The sequence below is a fragment of the Pantherophis guttatus genome, chromosome 3 (assembly GCF_059756535.1).
Source record: "Pantherophis guttatus breed Tessera chromosome 3, ASM5975653v1, whole genome shotgun sequence".
NCBI lineage: Eukaryota > Metazoa > Chordata > Lepidosauria > Squamata > Colubridae > Pantherophis > Pantherophis guttatus.
This window is the reverse complement of record NC_142065.1, coordinates 103,856,411-103,871,345: the sequence shown is the minus strand read 5'-3', so window position 1 is coordinate 103,871,345 and position 14,935 is coordinate 103,856,411. Positions and strand designations below refer to the sequence as shown.

General features: G+C 43.3%; 1 protein-coding gene across 5 annotated transcripts in view; it reads left to right on the top strand.

Moving 5' to 3' along the window:
- Positions 1–14,935, top strand: part of CEP350 (centrosomal protein 350) — a 112,229-nt gene that overhangs the window by 32,950 nt on the left and 64,344 nt on the right. For 4 of the 5 annotated variants that reach the window (XM_034409688.3, XM_060690126.2, XM_060690127.2 and 1 more), the window contains one exon: positions 14,353–14,476. In XM_034409688.3, the coding sequence (XP_034265579.2) occupies positions 14,353–14,476 (124 nt within the window). Of the gene's footprint in view, positions 1–6,097; positions 6,237–14,352; positions 14,477–14,935 lie in introns of those variants that run through there. The other variant, XM_087890111.1, reaches the window with a different exon arrangement.

Here is a 14,935-nt window from a genome sequence, read left to right as displayed (position 1 = left end):
TCTGCTATCGGAGAATAGCACATTGAACTTAATATGAAAATCCTTTTGTAAATCGGAGCCAGAGCAAGTAACCCGATCAGGCATTAAAAAGAGAGAAAGTGAGAGAGAGGGAAATGAATATTGACAATATTTGCAACCGAAAGGCAAAATCTATTTTTTTTTACTTCCCCCTTTAAGTTCTTTATTCTTTAAATTCTCTCTTCCCTGCTTTTCATTCCAAAATGAAAGGAATAGTTTTCTCCCCCTCAGAATCATTGTTGGAAGCTTTTTTTAACCCTGCTTCCAAAATGGGAAACATAAGTGCAGGAGGGGCCATCTATATTACAGATAAAGGTTCCACATGGTAAGTCTTACCATTGCTAAGTCTTACCATTGCTTATAAGACTGGCTAACAATCGATTATCTAAGTTGACTGATCAAAATATTTTAAAAAGTGCATAGTTATGCACAATAAGTTTACTACGGGTAGGTTATGCCTTTTCAATCATTTGATTTTATAGAATTAAATTTCTTCCTCAGTGACTGTTGATGGAATGAGAAGGACATTTCTTGATCCCTCTTACTTTCTGTTGGATGAAATATATAACCCAATTACGTGAATAAATAGTTGCTCATGTGATATTTATTCATATGATATTTATGATTTCCTTCCGGGTAGCAGACCAATATGGCGACTCTATATTGAATGCCAAGGCGAAGGGGCGATGTCCGGCATTTTCGAGGGTGTTGGGGGGCCAGCTGACCATCTTACAACCCCCGCCCAGCAAGCTGAAGCATAGCCGGCTCGACTGAGCCGTAGATGGAGCCGGAAGAACACCCGGCCGCCGTGGAGATAGTTAGGGATGGCGCGGTGGGCGGTAAACGGCGGCGAACGTTGAAACCGAGGCCCAGCTGATTGTCATGAATCAAATGGCTGCGTGGCTGGAGCGGTTGAGGCAACGGTCAGCGATGTGGCAGTGGCGGCGCAGGCAGCGCCAGCAGCGGTGCCTGGGCTGCTGTAAACTTGATTTGCTGTGTACTGGGCGCTGCGGGCGGCGACGCGGGGGCGGCAGCCATGGATACGGAGGCGGAGCTGACTAAAATGACACTTGCAACTGCGATGATGACAGCAACAGCAGCAGCAACACCAGGAGGCTAGGCTATGAGGATACCCTCTCTAGACGATGGAGAAGGCTTTGCTGCAAGCAGTTACCCCCCCTCGATGTAATGGGGAGGGGGCCTGGACATTCACTTAATCACCTGAATTCAACTTAATCACCTGAATGGCCCTATCTGAAAGAGCATGGTAGTGGTGGGGGCTGAGAACTGAAGACATGATTTTTTTGATCTTCCCCTGACTGCTTCTCCACCCCCCCTTACTAGACCTAGGCCTAGTTTGGCCATTCAGCGAAAAACTTGCAGCTGTTCGATCAACTTATAGCCTTTATTTTAAATATCTTTTCCTCCTTGACTATCCTAGTTATCCTGATTATTTGATTTCATCTCTTCCGCCTGGATGTTCCATCTTTGCTTTTTTCGACCTTATCTTCGGATTTTTGCTGGTATCAGAAAGGGAGGAAGCATAGACATCGAGAGTCTTGAACAATTTATTTGTAATATTTATACAAGTGGATGGGACGGACCATCTTCTCCTTTGTTTCTGTAACTCTGGACTGGTCGCCGTGAGAGGGCGGTCATTGAGACTCTCATCCCCCTTTTTATGACTAACTTATTTTAATCACAAGACTTTCCCATTACTGTAAGAGGGAGATGGTATTCCGATGTTCTATTATATTAGCTTCCTTGTACAATTATCTACTTTACCCTTTTTGTCTTAACCATCTGTTTTAAACCATCTTTAACACCTTAAGAAGAAAATGGCCTTTCATCGCCTCCAATTCTATCTCACCTCCGATGTATTCAATAACAGAACTCCTAGCACTGCGAGATTCCCCCCTCTCGCAAGTTTGGCCCTCCCAGTTATCTAGGGCCGCCCTCGAGGACGGGTTTTGGAACCCCGAGAGGTGGTATGCTAAGAACCGGAAGCTTTGGGGTTTTTTAGATAGTTTTTCAAATTCTATTTTAAGGGGATCTGGGAGGAGGGTGGTTTCCAATGTAAATAATGAGGCTGGGGGGGCCTCCCGGGAGGGGGGTGGGTTGTATGGGTTCAGGGATTAACCCGTGAGGGACGGGGTCTAGTCCATCTGAAGAGCACGGCGGAGGAGATGCAGAATCCGGGGCCAAGGAGAGGGTTAGAGCTTGTGGTGTTGATAGACATTACATCAGTACTGTAGGTGGGAGGGGCAGATATGGCGGGAGTAGGGGGCCACATCAAGTTGCGGGAGTGTGCACTCGCTGTCTTCAAGCGGTGGCACGCTCCGGCCTCCAGTGCTCTTCTCGTTCCCCAGGTGGCACAGACCCTCAGGCCCTGGGCCTTCGGCTGATGCTATGCAATGCCAGGTCCGTGGTAAATAAAGCCCCCCTCATTTGTGATCTTGTTCAGGAGGGGGGAGCGGACCTGGTGGGTATTATGGAGACCTGGTTGGGCCAGGAGGGGGGAGTCCCTCTCGTAGAGATGTGCCCACCCGGTTTCCGGGCATTTCATCAGCCAAGGTCACAGGGAAGGGGCGGGGGGGGTAGCAGTTATCATTAAAGAGGGTCTTGGTCCGAGGGAGGCCACTGTTCCTCAGACGGCCGGATGTGAGTCCCTCCTTGTGAAGTGGGGTCATGGGCTGCAGATGGGCCTGCTGGTTACGTACCTGGCTCCCTGCCACGTGGCAGCGGCCTTGCCTGAACTACTCAACGTTATAGCCGCGGTGGTGATTGATACCCCTAGACTTATGGTCATGGGGGACTTCAACCTGCCATCCGTCGGTGAGGCGTCTGAGGTGGCTCAGGAGTTCATGGCTTCCATGACGGCCATGGACCTTACCCAATTAGTTCATGGCCCTACTCACACGGGGGGAAACACGCTGGACCTGGTTTTTGTCTCTGGTCAGTGGCTGAGTGGTCTCGAGATAGGGGATATAGCGATCGAGCCCTTGTCATGGTCAGATCACTCTCTCCTTCACTTTGACCTTCGAACCGCCACACCCCGCCGCAGGGAGGCGGAACCGATGAGGTGGGTCCGCCCCAGGCGCCTGATGGACCCGGATAGGTTCCAGACGGAGCTTGGGCCATTTCCTGAGGCTCTGGCACACGGCTCGACTGAAGACCTAGTGGCTGCCTGGGATAGGGCGGCCGCTGGAGCTTTGGACCGGGTCGTGCCTTTGCAGCCTCTGACCCGGCATCGATCTCACCTGGCTCCCTGGTTCACCGAGGAGCTGAGGGAGATGAAACGCCGGAAAAGACGCCTGGAGAGCAGTTGGAGGGCCAGCCGTTCTGAATCTGACCGAACACTGGTAAGGTCTCATATTAAGACCTACCTGGTGGCAATAAAAGTGGCAAAGTGTAACTATTTTTCCGCTCTTATTGCATCATCAGATAATCGCCCGGCCGCCCTGTTTAGGGTGACCCGCTCCCTGCTCCACCAGGAAGCGCGGGAGGACCCCTTGGAGGGTAGAGCCGAGGACTTGGTACAATATCTCTATGACAAAATCGCTCAGATTCGGGAAAATTTGGACTCTGACTGGGTAGATTCGGGAGGGAGGATGGAGGCAAGTCTTGAGAATATTACCTGGGAAGAGTTTGATTCTGTGACTCCGGAAAACGTGGACAAAATACTAGGCAGACTGAGCACGGCCACATGTTTATTGGACCCGTGTCCCTCCTGGCTGGTGCTGGCCTCTCGGGAGGTTACACGAGGTTGGCTCCAGGGGATTATAAATGCTTCCTTGAGAGAGGGTGTCTTCCCTGCCGCCTTGAAGGAGGCGGTGGTGAGGCCTCTCCTCAAGAAGCCTTTCCTGGACCCAGCAGTGTTGGCTAATTACCGTCCAGTCTCCAACCTTCGCTTTGTTGCAAAGGTTGTTGAGAGTGTGGTAGCGCGACAGCTTCCTCAGTACTTGGATGAATCGGCTTATCTAGATCCGTTCCAGTCGGGCTTCAGGCCTGGATACAACACGGAAACGGCATTGGTCGCATTGGTAGATGATCTCTGGAGTGCCCGGGACAGGGGTTGTTCCTCTGTCCTGGTCCTATTAGACCTCTCAGCAGCTTTTGATACCATCGACCATGGTATCATGCTACACCGGTTGGAAGAGTTAGGGGTGGGGGACACCGTGTTGCGGTGGTTCTCCTCCTTTCTCTCTGATCGGTCGCAGTCTGTGTTGACAGGGGGGCAGAGGTCGACCCCGAGGCCCCTTGTATGTGGGGTGCCACAGGGGTCGGTTCTCTCACCCCTTCTGTTCAACATTTATGTGAAGCCGCTGGGTGAGATCATCCGTGGTTTTGGGGTGAAGTATCATCAGTATGCTGATGATACTCAGCTATACATCTCCACCCCGGACCACCCCAATGATGCCCTTAAAGTGATGTCCCAGTGCCTGGAGGCTGTACGGATCTGGATGGGGAGGAACAGACTCAGGCTCAACCCATCCAAGACCAAGTGGCTGTGGTTTCCGACATCCCGATATAGTCAATTGGTGCCATCACTGACTATTGGGGATGAGTCATTGCCCCCCACAGAGAGGGTTCGCAACTTAGGTGTCCTCTTGGACTCACGGCTGTCTTTAGAAGAACACTTGACGGCTGTGGCCAGGAGGTCTTTTTATCAGGTTCGCCTGATTCGCCAGTTGCGTCCCTTTCTGGATCGGGACTCGTTAAATACGGTCACTCATGCCCTCGTCACTTTACGCCTGGACTACTGTAATGCTCTCTACATGGGGCTCCCCTTGAGGAGCACCCGGAGGCTCCAGCTGGTCCAGAATGCGGCCGCGCGGGTAGCATGGCACTCCCATGTGGCTCCCCTCCTGCGCGAGCTGCACTGGCTCCCTGTGGTCTTCCGGGTGCGCTTCAAGGTCTTAGTTACCACCTTTAGAGCGCTCCATGGCTTAGGACCGGGGTACTTACGAGACCGCCTTCTGCCACCAATAGCCTCTCACCGCCCAGTACGCTCCCATAGAGAGGGGCTTCTCAGGGTGCCGTCAGCCAAACAGTGTCGACTGGCGGCCCCCAGGGGGAGAGCCTTTTCTGTGAGGGCACCCACCATCTGGAACGAGCTCCCCCCAGAGATACAGAAGATTCCGGATCTGCGCACTTTCCGCCGTGCCCTCAAAACATCCCTGTTTCAGCAGGCCGGCCTGGCCTAACTTTCCCTTTATATTGCTTTTTGATTTTATTTTAAACTGGGATGTCTTGAATTATCTAGCACCAGAGTGTTTAGTATATTTTAATTAGTTTTTTATTAACGTTTGTATTACATGTATTTTTATCGTTCGCTGTTCACCGTCCTGAGTCCCTTAGGAATAGGGCGGTATATAAATTTAATAAATAAATAAATAAATAAATTCAATATATTGTTTTTTCACATAACACACTGCACATTTAAATACTTATACATATTTATATCTATACATTTAAATATTTTCTAGGTAAAATTGAAGGTGTTGGTTATTTTTTTACCTTTGTGTTTTTTGAGTGGTCAAAATTCTCTCTGTTTCCTTTTTATTAAGTCTTTATAAAAGACACTTAGTGAGAACTGAGAGGAAAGATGGAAAGGTTTGCCTGTAATGGTTATGCACAATTTACAGAGGTGTGATCTAATTCTTAGATTTAGATTGCTTCTAAATGAGTTTGCCCAGACACATACTGTAATGTTTGGGTATGAATACAAAAGTGATCCCTTGTGTAATCATGCTACAATGTGCCACTTCTGACATTTGAAGTCAGGAGATAGACTGTGGTTATACATGCTAATAACTATAACTATTACTAAAGTAAGTAAACACTTCTATAAACAGAATAGAGGAGAATATTTGTAGCTCAGGGTTGAAATGAGGGGTCCTTGGTGCTCTCTGAGCTTGGTTTTCTTGCAGACATTTAATTGTGGTGATGTTACCTAGTTTGGATAATGAAATGTCTGCAAGAAAACAACCAAGCTCAGAGAGCACCAATAACCACTCACAGAATGGATTGATGTAATTGGAATGTCATTCTGCCATAATTGCTATTTTCAGATAAAATTCTTTGTTCCATTTATGGCAGAAAATGAGCAGCATTAGTTGTTTTCTGTTCTTGCTTTGGGTCCAAAATGTTGTGTCATATATTACAGCCGCTTTTGCCCCTGAACTACGCTGACATTAAAAGGAAGAAGCTGCAGAGTAATACTAATTAATATTGTAGCTATCTTGCCATTTGAGTTCATCATTAGCTTTATATTGTGTTAACCATAGTTCTTAATATTTATCCTTAATTAGAACTTTAATCTTTAGTTTCTTAAAGCAATGTATTATATTTCTTGATTTATAATTAATTATAGACTGGATAACTGTTATTACTTTGGCTTTAGAGATCTTTTTTACAGAGCTTTATTATTTCTAAAATGCTTAATAAAATAAATAAATAATAAAAATGGGAGAAAAAATGGGAGATCTTGTTTATATAAGTACGCAAAGAAATATTGAGATATGATTAAAAAAAGGAAAAAAAGAAAATTGTGGCAAAAATTGCAATTGAGTAAAATGTATTTGAATTTGTTAAATTGTATAAGATAAGATATGACCAATACTCTGTTCAAAAAAGATGTGGGTGAATATGGGGGGGGACCAATAAAACTTGATTTTAAAAAAAATGAGAGAAAAAAATAAGCTTATAAATTTGACATGATGTAAAGCTTCCATTAGTGGTTCACAAATGTATGACTATCTTTTACCATGGTTTCATTCTTTAAGGTTTTCAAAACCAAAAAAAATTAAAACTAATGTAGTCTTTAAATATAAAGAGTATAAATAACATTCAACTCTGAGGCTCTTTCAGTTACTAGGCTAATTACACTGAGCCAGTGTGTAAAAATCTTTCACTAAGACAGTAATGTGGCTAGGAAATTTTTCTCCTGCTCCCAATTCTCTACAGCTGAAGTTATCCCAAACTTGTCATGTTGTCATCTGGTTGTTCTTTTAAACCCAGAAATGTTATAAATTGAGAGAAAATCATAAGACTGGAAGTTTCCTACCAGAGCCCTCTTCAGCAGAAGTTATAATTATCTACTATGATTAACAAAGCTAATCTATCACAACAAAATTCATTGCAAATAAAAATTAAAAATAGAAAACCACATTCAAACCTCAGTTGAAACTGACTAGGTCTTTTAAGTATTTGGTTCAGATGTTTCCTACCATTGTTACAAAAACTTTAATTGTAATTGGAAATAAATAAAATTCCACTAGACCCTCCCCCAAGTTCCTTCATCTTTGAAATTTTACTTTTCTCTATTATAATATTGCTAGCACTAATTTGTGTGTGTTTCATTCATGCATTATTAAAAATAAACAGAAGGAAGGAATAGGCCCATACTTTGTCATTACAAATAGTCTTCACTTAATATATAAAGTTTATTGTTATTATATGTATGTGCACAGTATACCCATACAACAAAATTCACATAACACCCAGAGACCAAGCCCAACACACATGACAATCCCCAGACACACCTCCATCCACCAAAAATTTCCCACCCCTAAACCACCCAAGCATCCACACAGCAGACCAAGTAATGCTGTCCAACAGCTCACTGATGGTGGCCCTTTAGTTCATTGTTGAGTGCAATTATAGCTCTGGGATAAAAACTATTCAGAAGACGTGTGGTCCAAGTTTTGATTGTTCTGTATCTTCTGCCAGAAGGCAACAGTCCAAAAAGATTATAAGCAGGATGGGAAGAATCTCTGAGAATGTTGTGCAACTTCATCAAACAGTGAGATGCGAAGATGTCATCCAGGGCTGGTAGCTGGAGCCTGATGATATTCCTGAATAATGAACCTATTTGGGATTGGCAACTGCAGTGCTAAGCAAAGTAGTCACTAAGTGGGAGATCATGTGATCACAACTCTGCTTTCCAGCTAGAAAGAGACAAAAAAAAAAATTTAATGTGTAGGAAATGTGTAGGAAAACGAACAGCTTACTCTTGTTGTCAGACAAAGGAGAGATTGCCTATAGAAATAAATTGTTTCCCCCTCACACGCACATGCACACAGATTTCAGAGAGATTAGAACGGTGTCAAACTCGATTTCATTGAGGGCTACATCAGGGTTGTGTTTGATCTTGGGGAGGCCGGGGGGGACATGTTGGAGGTGCCTGTGGCAGCCCAAGTACTCTGCCAGCAAAAACGGGCTCCCAAGCCCCATTTTCGGCTGCGACGGCCTTCTGCAACCCTCTGGCAGTGAAAATGGAGCAGGCAGCCCTCGCGAGCTCTGTTTTTGATGACAGAGGCCTGCGGGCCGATCCACTGTTTCCAGGGTGGCCCCACGGGCCAGATCTAAGCACCCCATGGGCAAAATCTGGCCCACGGGCCTTGAGTTTGACACCCCTGATAAACAATTTTTATCATCCAAATTATTGGCTGCCTTATTTCTTGCCTTTAACACGTTAAGAAGCACTAGTTTGAATATCAGTTTTTAATGATCCTGGTGCTCACATATGGTTTACTGAAAGAATCTGACAGCACCTTTTCCAACTCACACATTTTTTAAAGGCATAAGCTTTAGAAACTTTAGTTTCAGGCTAAGATGGCTGTCATCCTCCAGTGATAGTCAGACAGTATCTAAACATAAGGGAATCTCTGCACTTCTGAGATGGTTAATTTTGCTCAGGGGTCTTTGGTTTGTGTATCCATCAGTCTAATAAGAAGAGGTGAAGCTTTCAGATCTAGAAAGAAGAGCCCCACTTTATTTATTTATTTATTTATATGCTGCCCTTCTCCGGAGACTCAGGGCAGCTGACAATGCGTTAAGCAATACTCTTCATACTTTTGTATATTTATACAAAGTCAGCTTATTGCCCCCACAATCTGGGTCCTCATTTTACCTACCTTAGAAAGGATGGAAGGCTGAGTCAACCTTGAGCCTGGTGAGATTTGAACTTGCAGTAATTGCAGGCAGCTGATGTTAATAACAGTGCTTTAGTCTGCTGCGCCACCAGAGCTCTTTCACATGCTTGTTGATCTTAGCAAAGAACTTTAAAACAAATCTAACTTATTTTGCAGAAGTCTTTAAGAAGACTTGTTATTTTATGTATTTAGTGCGTTTAATTACTTTATATTTAGTAATGTTTTCTACAAACCTGCCTAGAAGAAACATTAAAGCAACCAGTTATTTATTTTTAACTTCTTTCTTCAAGCCCTTTCTTAAAGTTAAAAGTTCTTAGGCAAAGATTAATGATTCCTTTCTACTTCTTTGAAGGTGTATTAATTTTCCAGTCACAATAAATTTAAATAAATTAAGTCATTGTTTAAGATATAACTGCTGTTCTTTTTTTTTTCAGATTAAATTTCATTTTAAATTAGATAATAATTGGTGATTTAGTACCACAAGAAATGTGTATTTGTAGCTTCATGATGTTTTGCCATGCTATATCAGGAGAACAGGGATCACCAATGGGTTTTTAATTTACACTTCCATGTTAAACTTTTGTATTTGTATTTGTTTTCTTTGAACAATTAACCAAAGCAATATTGCGGCCATGTGTAGTTTTAAACTATTAGATTTATCTATCTGTCTGTCTGTCTGTCTGTCTGTCTGTCTGTCTGTCTGTCTGTCTAAATAATTTCAGTGAAATCAACCTATCAAGCTATTTTGTAAACCAAGAGGACCAAAACATTCATTTAAGTTCTGGGAAGGGAGATACTATTGAGAAGACATTGATTCACTAGGGCAGTGGTAGGCAAACTTGGCTCTTTCACACCCTGTGGACTTCAACTCCCAGAATTCCTAAGACAGCTTGGCTGTCTTAGGAATTCTGGGAGTTGAAGTCCACAGGGTGTGAAAGAGTCAAGTTTGCCTATCACTGCACTAGGGTATAAGAAGGATGGGAAGAGAAGCACAGACTTACAAGATTCTGTTATTACAGCCTGTCTCAATAAAATCTAGTTCTAGTTGTCCTATAGAATCTCTTTCATGAGCTGTTAGATTCGTTGTACAAGTATAGTTGCTAGCTATCAGTCTTCTTCCCTCCCTGTAAAATACGTATGAAGTTTCTTATTTTTTGGATTTATATGGCTACCCATCTACCCATGACTCTTTAAATATAATTAAAGCATGTTTAATTTTATATTTCTGAAATATTTTATACAATGCTTTAAGAAAATGTTCAATATAAACCTTAAATATTTTTTTAAATCAATAATTAATTGTTCTTGAGGGTTTATACTTATATATTGTCAAATTAGAAAAAAATAATTGAAAAAAGACACATATATTATAAATTTAGTATAGTATGAAGAAGTAGAAACTTTTCTTTCTCCCATAAGTCTAGAACAGGGGTGTCAAACTCAATTTCATTGAGGATTGCATTAGGATTGTGGTTTACCTCAGGGGGACGGGGTGGGTATGTCCAGTTCTGACTGCTGCTATGCTTGCTCTCCTTGGCCAGGTTGCTCATGGTGTGTACTGGAAAAACAATGTTAACTTGGATTGCCAACAAAGTTCTGCCCGTGACAAAAAAGAATACAAAATTGCTTTCTTCTTTGAACTGGGGCATCTCCAGCCAAGTTGCTTGTCCGTCCTTCCTTCCTTCCTTCCTTCCTTCCTTCCTTCCTTCCTTCCTTCCTTCCTTCCTCCTTCCCTCCCTCCCTCCCTCCCACCCTTCCTTTTGTTCTTTTTCCTTCCCTCTTCATTCTCCTTCCTTCCCCTCTTTCCTTCTTTTTTCTTCCTTGCTCTCTTCCCCTCTTTTCTTCTTTTTCTTTCCTCTTTGCCTTTCTCCTTTCCTGTCCTTCCTTGGATGCAAAAGGGGAAACATTTGCTTTTGCTAGTAGTTTGTGGCCTGAGACTGAGAACAAACCAGGCTCAGTTTATCCCATGCTTGCATTTAGTGGGAGCGCCCACAGTCAACTGTGATAGTTGATCAGAGCTCCTCTGTTTTTTAGGTGCAACAGCTTTAGCATTTAGGAACGGAGGTAAATTAGTTGCTTTTCTATTAATACATAATCCTTAAAAGGGCTCTCCTGTAGGGACCCTGCCATGGTGTAATTCAGACTGGAAATATAGCAGAGGAAAATATTTTCCACACTCTGCTTTGTCCTGTTTTCCCCACTGGAAATGGCTGTTTGCAACACACAAGGGCGGGATACTTTCCCAAGAGCTCACAAGTTAAGAATCATCATAATCATAAGTTTATTTGTCAAGCGTATATAAGATAACAGGTAAAAATATAAGCATAATTTGAATACATGAAAAGAGTAAGTAAAAAGGAATATTAGGACAGTGACGGTAGGTACGCTGGTGCACTTATGCACACCCCTTACAGACCTCTTAGGAATGGGGTGAGGTCAACAGACAATTTAAGGTTAAAGTTTTGGGGGTTTGGGGAAGAAACTACAGAGTCAGGTAGTGCATTCCAAGCATTGACCACTCTGTTACTGAAGTCATACTTTCTGCAATCAAGTTTGGAACAGTTTACCTTGAGTTTGTATCTATTATTTGCTCATGTATTGTTGTGGTTGAAGCTGAAGTAGTAATTGACAGAAAGGACATTGTGGTAGATAATTTTATGTACTATGCTTAGGTCAGACTGAAGTTGGCGTAGTTCTAAGTTGTCTAAGCCCAAAACTTGGAGTCTGGTGGCATAAGGTATTTTATTGCGGTTAGAGGAATGGAGGACTCTTCTCATAAAATATCTCTGGACTCTCTCGATTGTATTTATGTCCGATATGCAGTGTGGGTTCCAGACAGATGAGCTGTATTCAAGAATTGGTCTAGCAAATGTTTTGTATGCTCTAGTTAGTAGTACAACATTACCAGAGAAGAAGCTACGCACGATTATGTTAACAACTCCTAATGCCTTTTTGGCAATGTTGTTACAGTGGGCTCGGGCACTTATTTATTTATTTATTTATTTATTTATTTATTTATTTATTTATTTATTTATTTATTTATTGATCAAATTTCTATACCGCCCTACTCCCGAAGGACTCAGGGCGGTGAACAGCCAAGATAAAATACAGATAATACAAATATTAAAAAATCCCTTAAAATTATTAAACATTTTGGCCGAAACACAGATTAAAACACCCAATTTATAAAATCACATGAATTAAAAATTTAAAAGAGGATAGTTAGGCCAGGCCAGCCTGCTGAAATAAAAAAGTTTTGAGAGCACGACAAAACGTGCCCAGGTCCGGGATCCTCTGTATCTCTGGGGGGAGCTCGTTCCAGATGGTAGGTGCCCCCACAGAGAAGGCTCTCCCCCTGGGGGCCGCCAGTCGACACTGTTTGGCCAACGGCACCCTGAGAAGCCCCTCTCTATGGGAGCGTACTGGTCGGTGAGAGGCTATTGGTAGCAGAAGGCGGTCTCGTAAATACCCCGGTCCGATGCCATGGAGCGCTCTAAAGGTGGTAACCAAAACCTTGAAGTGCACCCAGAAGACCACCGGGAGCCAGTGCAGCTCGCGCAGGAGGGGGGTCACATGGGAGCGCCACGTTGCTCCCATAACCACCCGCGCGGCCGCATTCTGGACCAGCTGGAGCCTCCAGGTGCTCCTCAAGGGGAGCCCCATGTAGAGAGCATTGCAGTAGTTCAGGCGAGAAGTAACGAGAGCATGAGTGACCGTATTTAACGAGTCCCGATCCAGAAAGGGACGCAACTGGCGAATCAGGCGAACCTGATAAAAAGTCCCCCTGGCCACGGCCGTCGTGTGCTCTTCCAAAGACAGCCGTGAGTCCAGGAGGACACCCAAGTTGCGAACCCTCTCCGTGGGGGCCAATGACTCACCCCCAATAGTCAGTGATGGCACCAACTGACTATACCCGGTGGTCTTCCGGGTGCGATTCAAGGTGTTAGTTATCACCTTTAAAGCGCTCCATGGCTTAGGACCTGGGTACCTACGAGACCGTCTTTTGCCACCAATAGCCTCCCACCGACCAGTTCGTTCTCACAGGGAGGGACTACTCAGGGTACCGTCAGTCAAATTATGCCGACTGGCGACTCCCAGGCAGAGGGCCTTCTCTGTGAGGGCTCCAACCCTTTGAAATGAACTGCCCCCGGAGATACGGAATATCCCTAATCTCCGTGCTTTCCGCCGTGCCCTCAAGACCCTGATGTTCCAACAGGCGGGGCTAAACATATGAACATGTAAATGAATTTTTTAAATGTTATCTAATTCTGGGTTTTATTTAATTGACCAAACTAAGTAATAATTTTAATTAGCAATTTTATGATGTTTGTGTGTCTATATTTTTCTTGACTGTACACCGCCTTGGGTCCTACTGGAGAAAGGTGGTATAGAAATATAATTAATTAATTAATTAATTAATTAATAAAAAATAAATAAATAAATAATAGATAGATAGATAGATAGATAGATAGATAGATAGATAGATAGATAGATAGATATGTCGGAAACCACAGCTACTCGGTCTTGGATGGGTTGAGCCTGAGTCTGTTTCTCCCCATCCAGATCCGCACGGCGTCCAGGCACCGGGACATCACTTCAAGGGCATCATTGGGTTGGTCCGGGGTGGAGATGTACAGCTGAGTATCGTCAGCGTAGATCTTTAGATCTTTAGAAATGAGTACTCCAAGGTCCTTGACAGAGTGAGGGTCATCTACAAGGTCATGTCTATCTAATTTGTATTTTATGTGTTGATTTTTTTTTGCCAATGTGCAAAAAGAGCATTTGTTGATTGAGATTTGAAGTTGCCACTTGTTAGACCAATCTGACACATAGTCAAGGTCTTTTTGAAGGGTAGTTGTATTGTTGGTGGAGTTGAATAGTTTAACATCAGCGAAGAGAACACAGTTGCTTTTAATATGATCACAAAGGTCATTTATGTAAAGTATAAAGAGTGTTGGACCTAAGACACTGCCTTGGGGAACACCGCTATTAACATGTACAGGATTTGATAGAGAATGCCAATGTTCAGTGCACAGGAGGCATCTCAGGGTAAGGAAGGCCATGGGGGGGCCTAGTGATAGAACAGGCCCTCAAAACCTCCCCAGCCCACTAAGATATGCTTCTCCCACCCTCCTGCCACACTGGACTCACCTTGCAAACATCTGTCTCCTCTCTGCCACTGTTTCTTTGCCTTTGAGGGAGGGAAAGGAGAGTTGGCTTGGAAATGCTTTTCGCACCGAAAATGGATGCTCCTGAGTGCCATAATATTGCTAAGATTCAAGCACCCATCCTCTTTTGCAGAGAGTGAGGGACTCAGAAATTTTCATTACCACTGTTCTTGATTTCTTATTGAATCTCTAGAGATTCATGAAAGACATCTTGATTTTTGTTTCAGGTTGCAGGTCTTCCAGTCAAAACAAGGAAAGTTCTTTCCGCAAGCCTCTTCGTGCTACCACTTTGGATAGCAATGTGAGTAAGAATGGACATGTTGAATTTCGTCAGCCCCTGTCTTCTTTCAGGTAAGTTTGATTAGTTTTGTCATTTTACTATTGCAGGGGTTATAGAAGTAAACTGTAAGCATAATTATTTACTATTTTTGAAGAATTTACATTTATTGATATGATTACTGTTTCACCTTAAAGCGATTTCATGAAATAGAGCTCTTGCTTATGCTATTGCTTGCAATTTAGAAGTGAAGACAATGTTTTTACCAAGTTATCAAAATACTAGCTGCATTCTAAAAACAGTAATCACCACTATTCTAAGAGAGAGGGAAGGGCATTAATAGATCTTGGGAGACAAAAAATATACTAAGTGAAGAAATTATCCTACTTGAACCTTTGATGCTATTTTATCCTGGAAAAGAGTACAATTTATGAAATTAGATTTCCCCCCCTCTTATCATATTCTCTGCCTTTCTATAGCAAAGACTAGAATGCTTTCCCTTCTCCTCTGGTTTGGTGGAAGCAAGTACCATA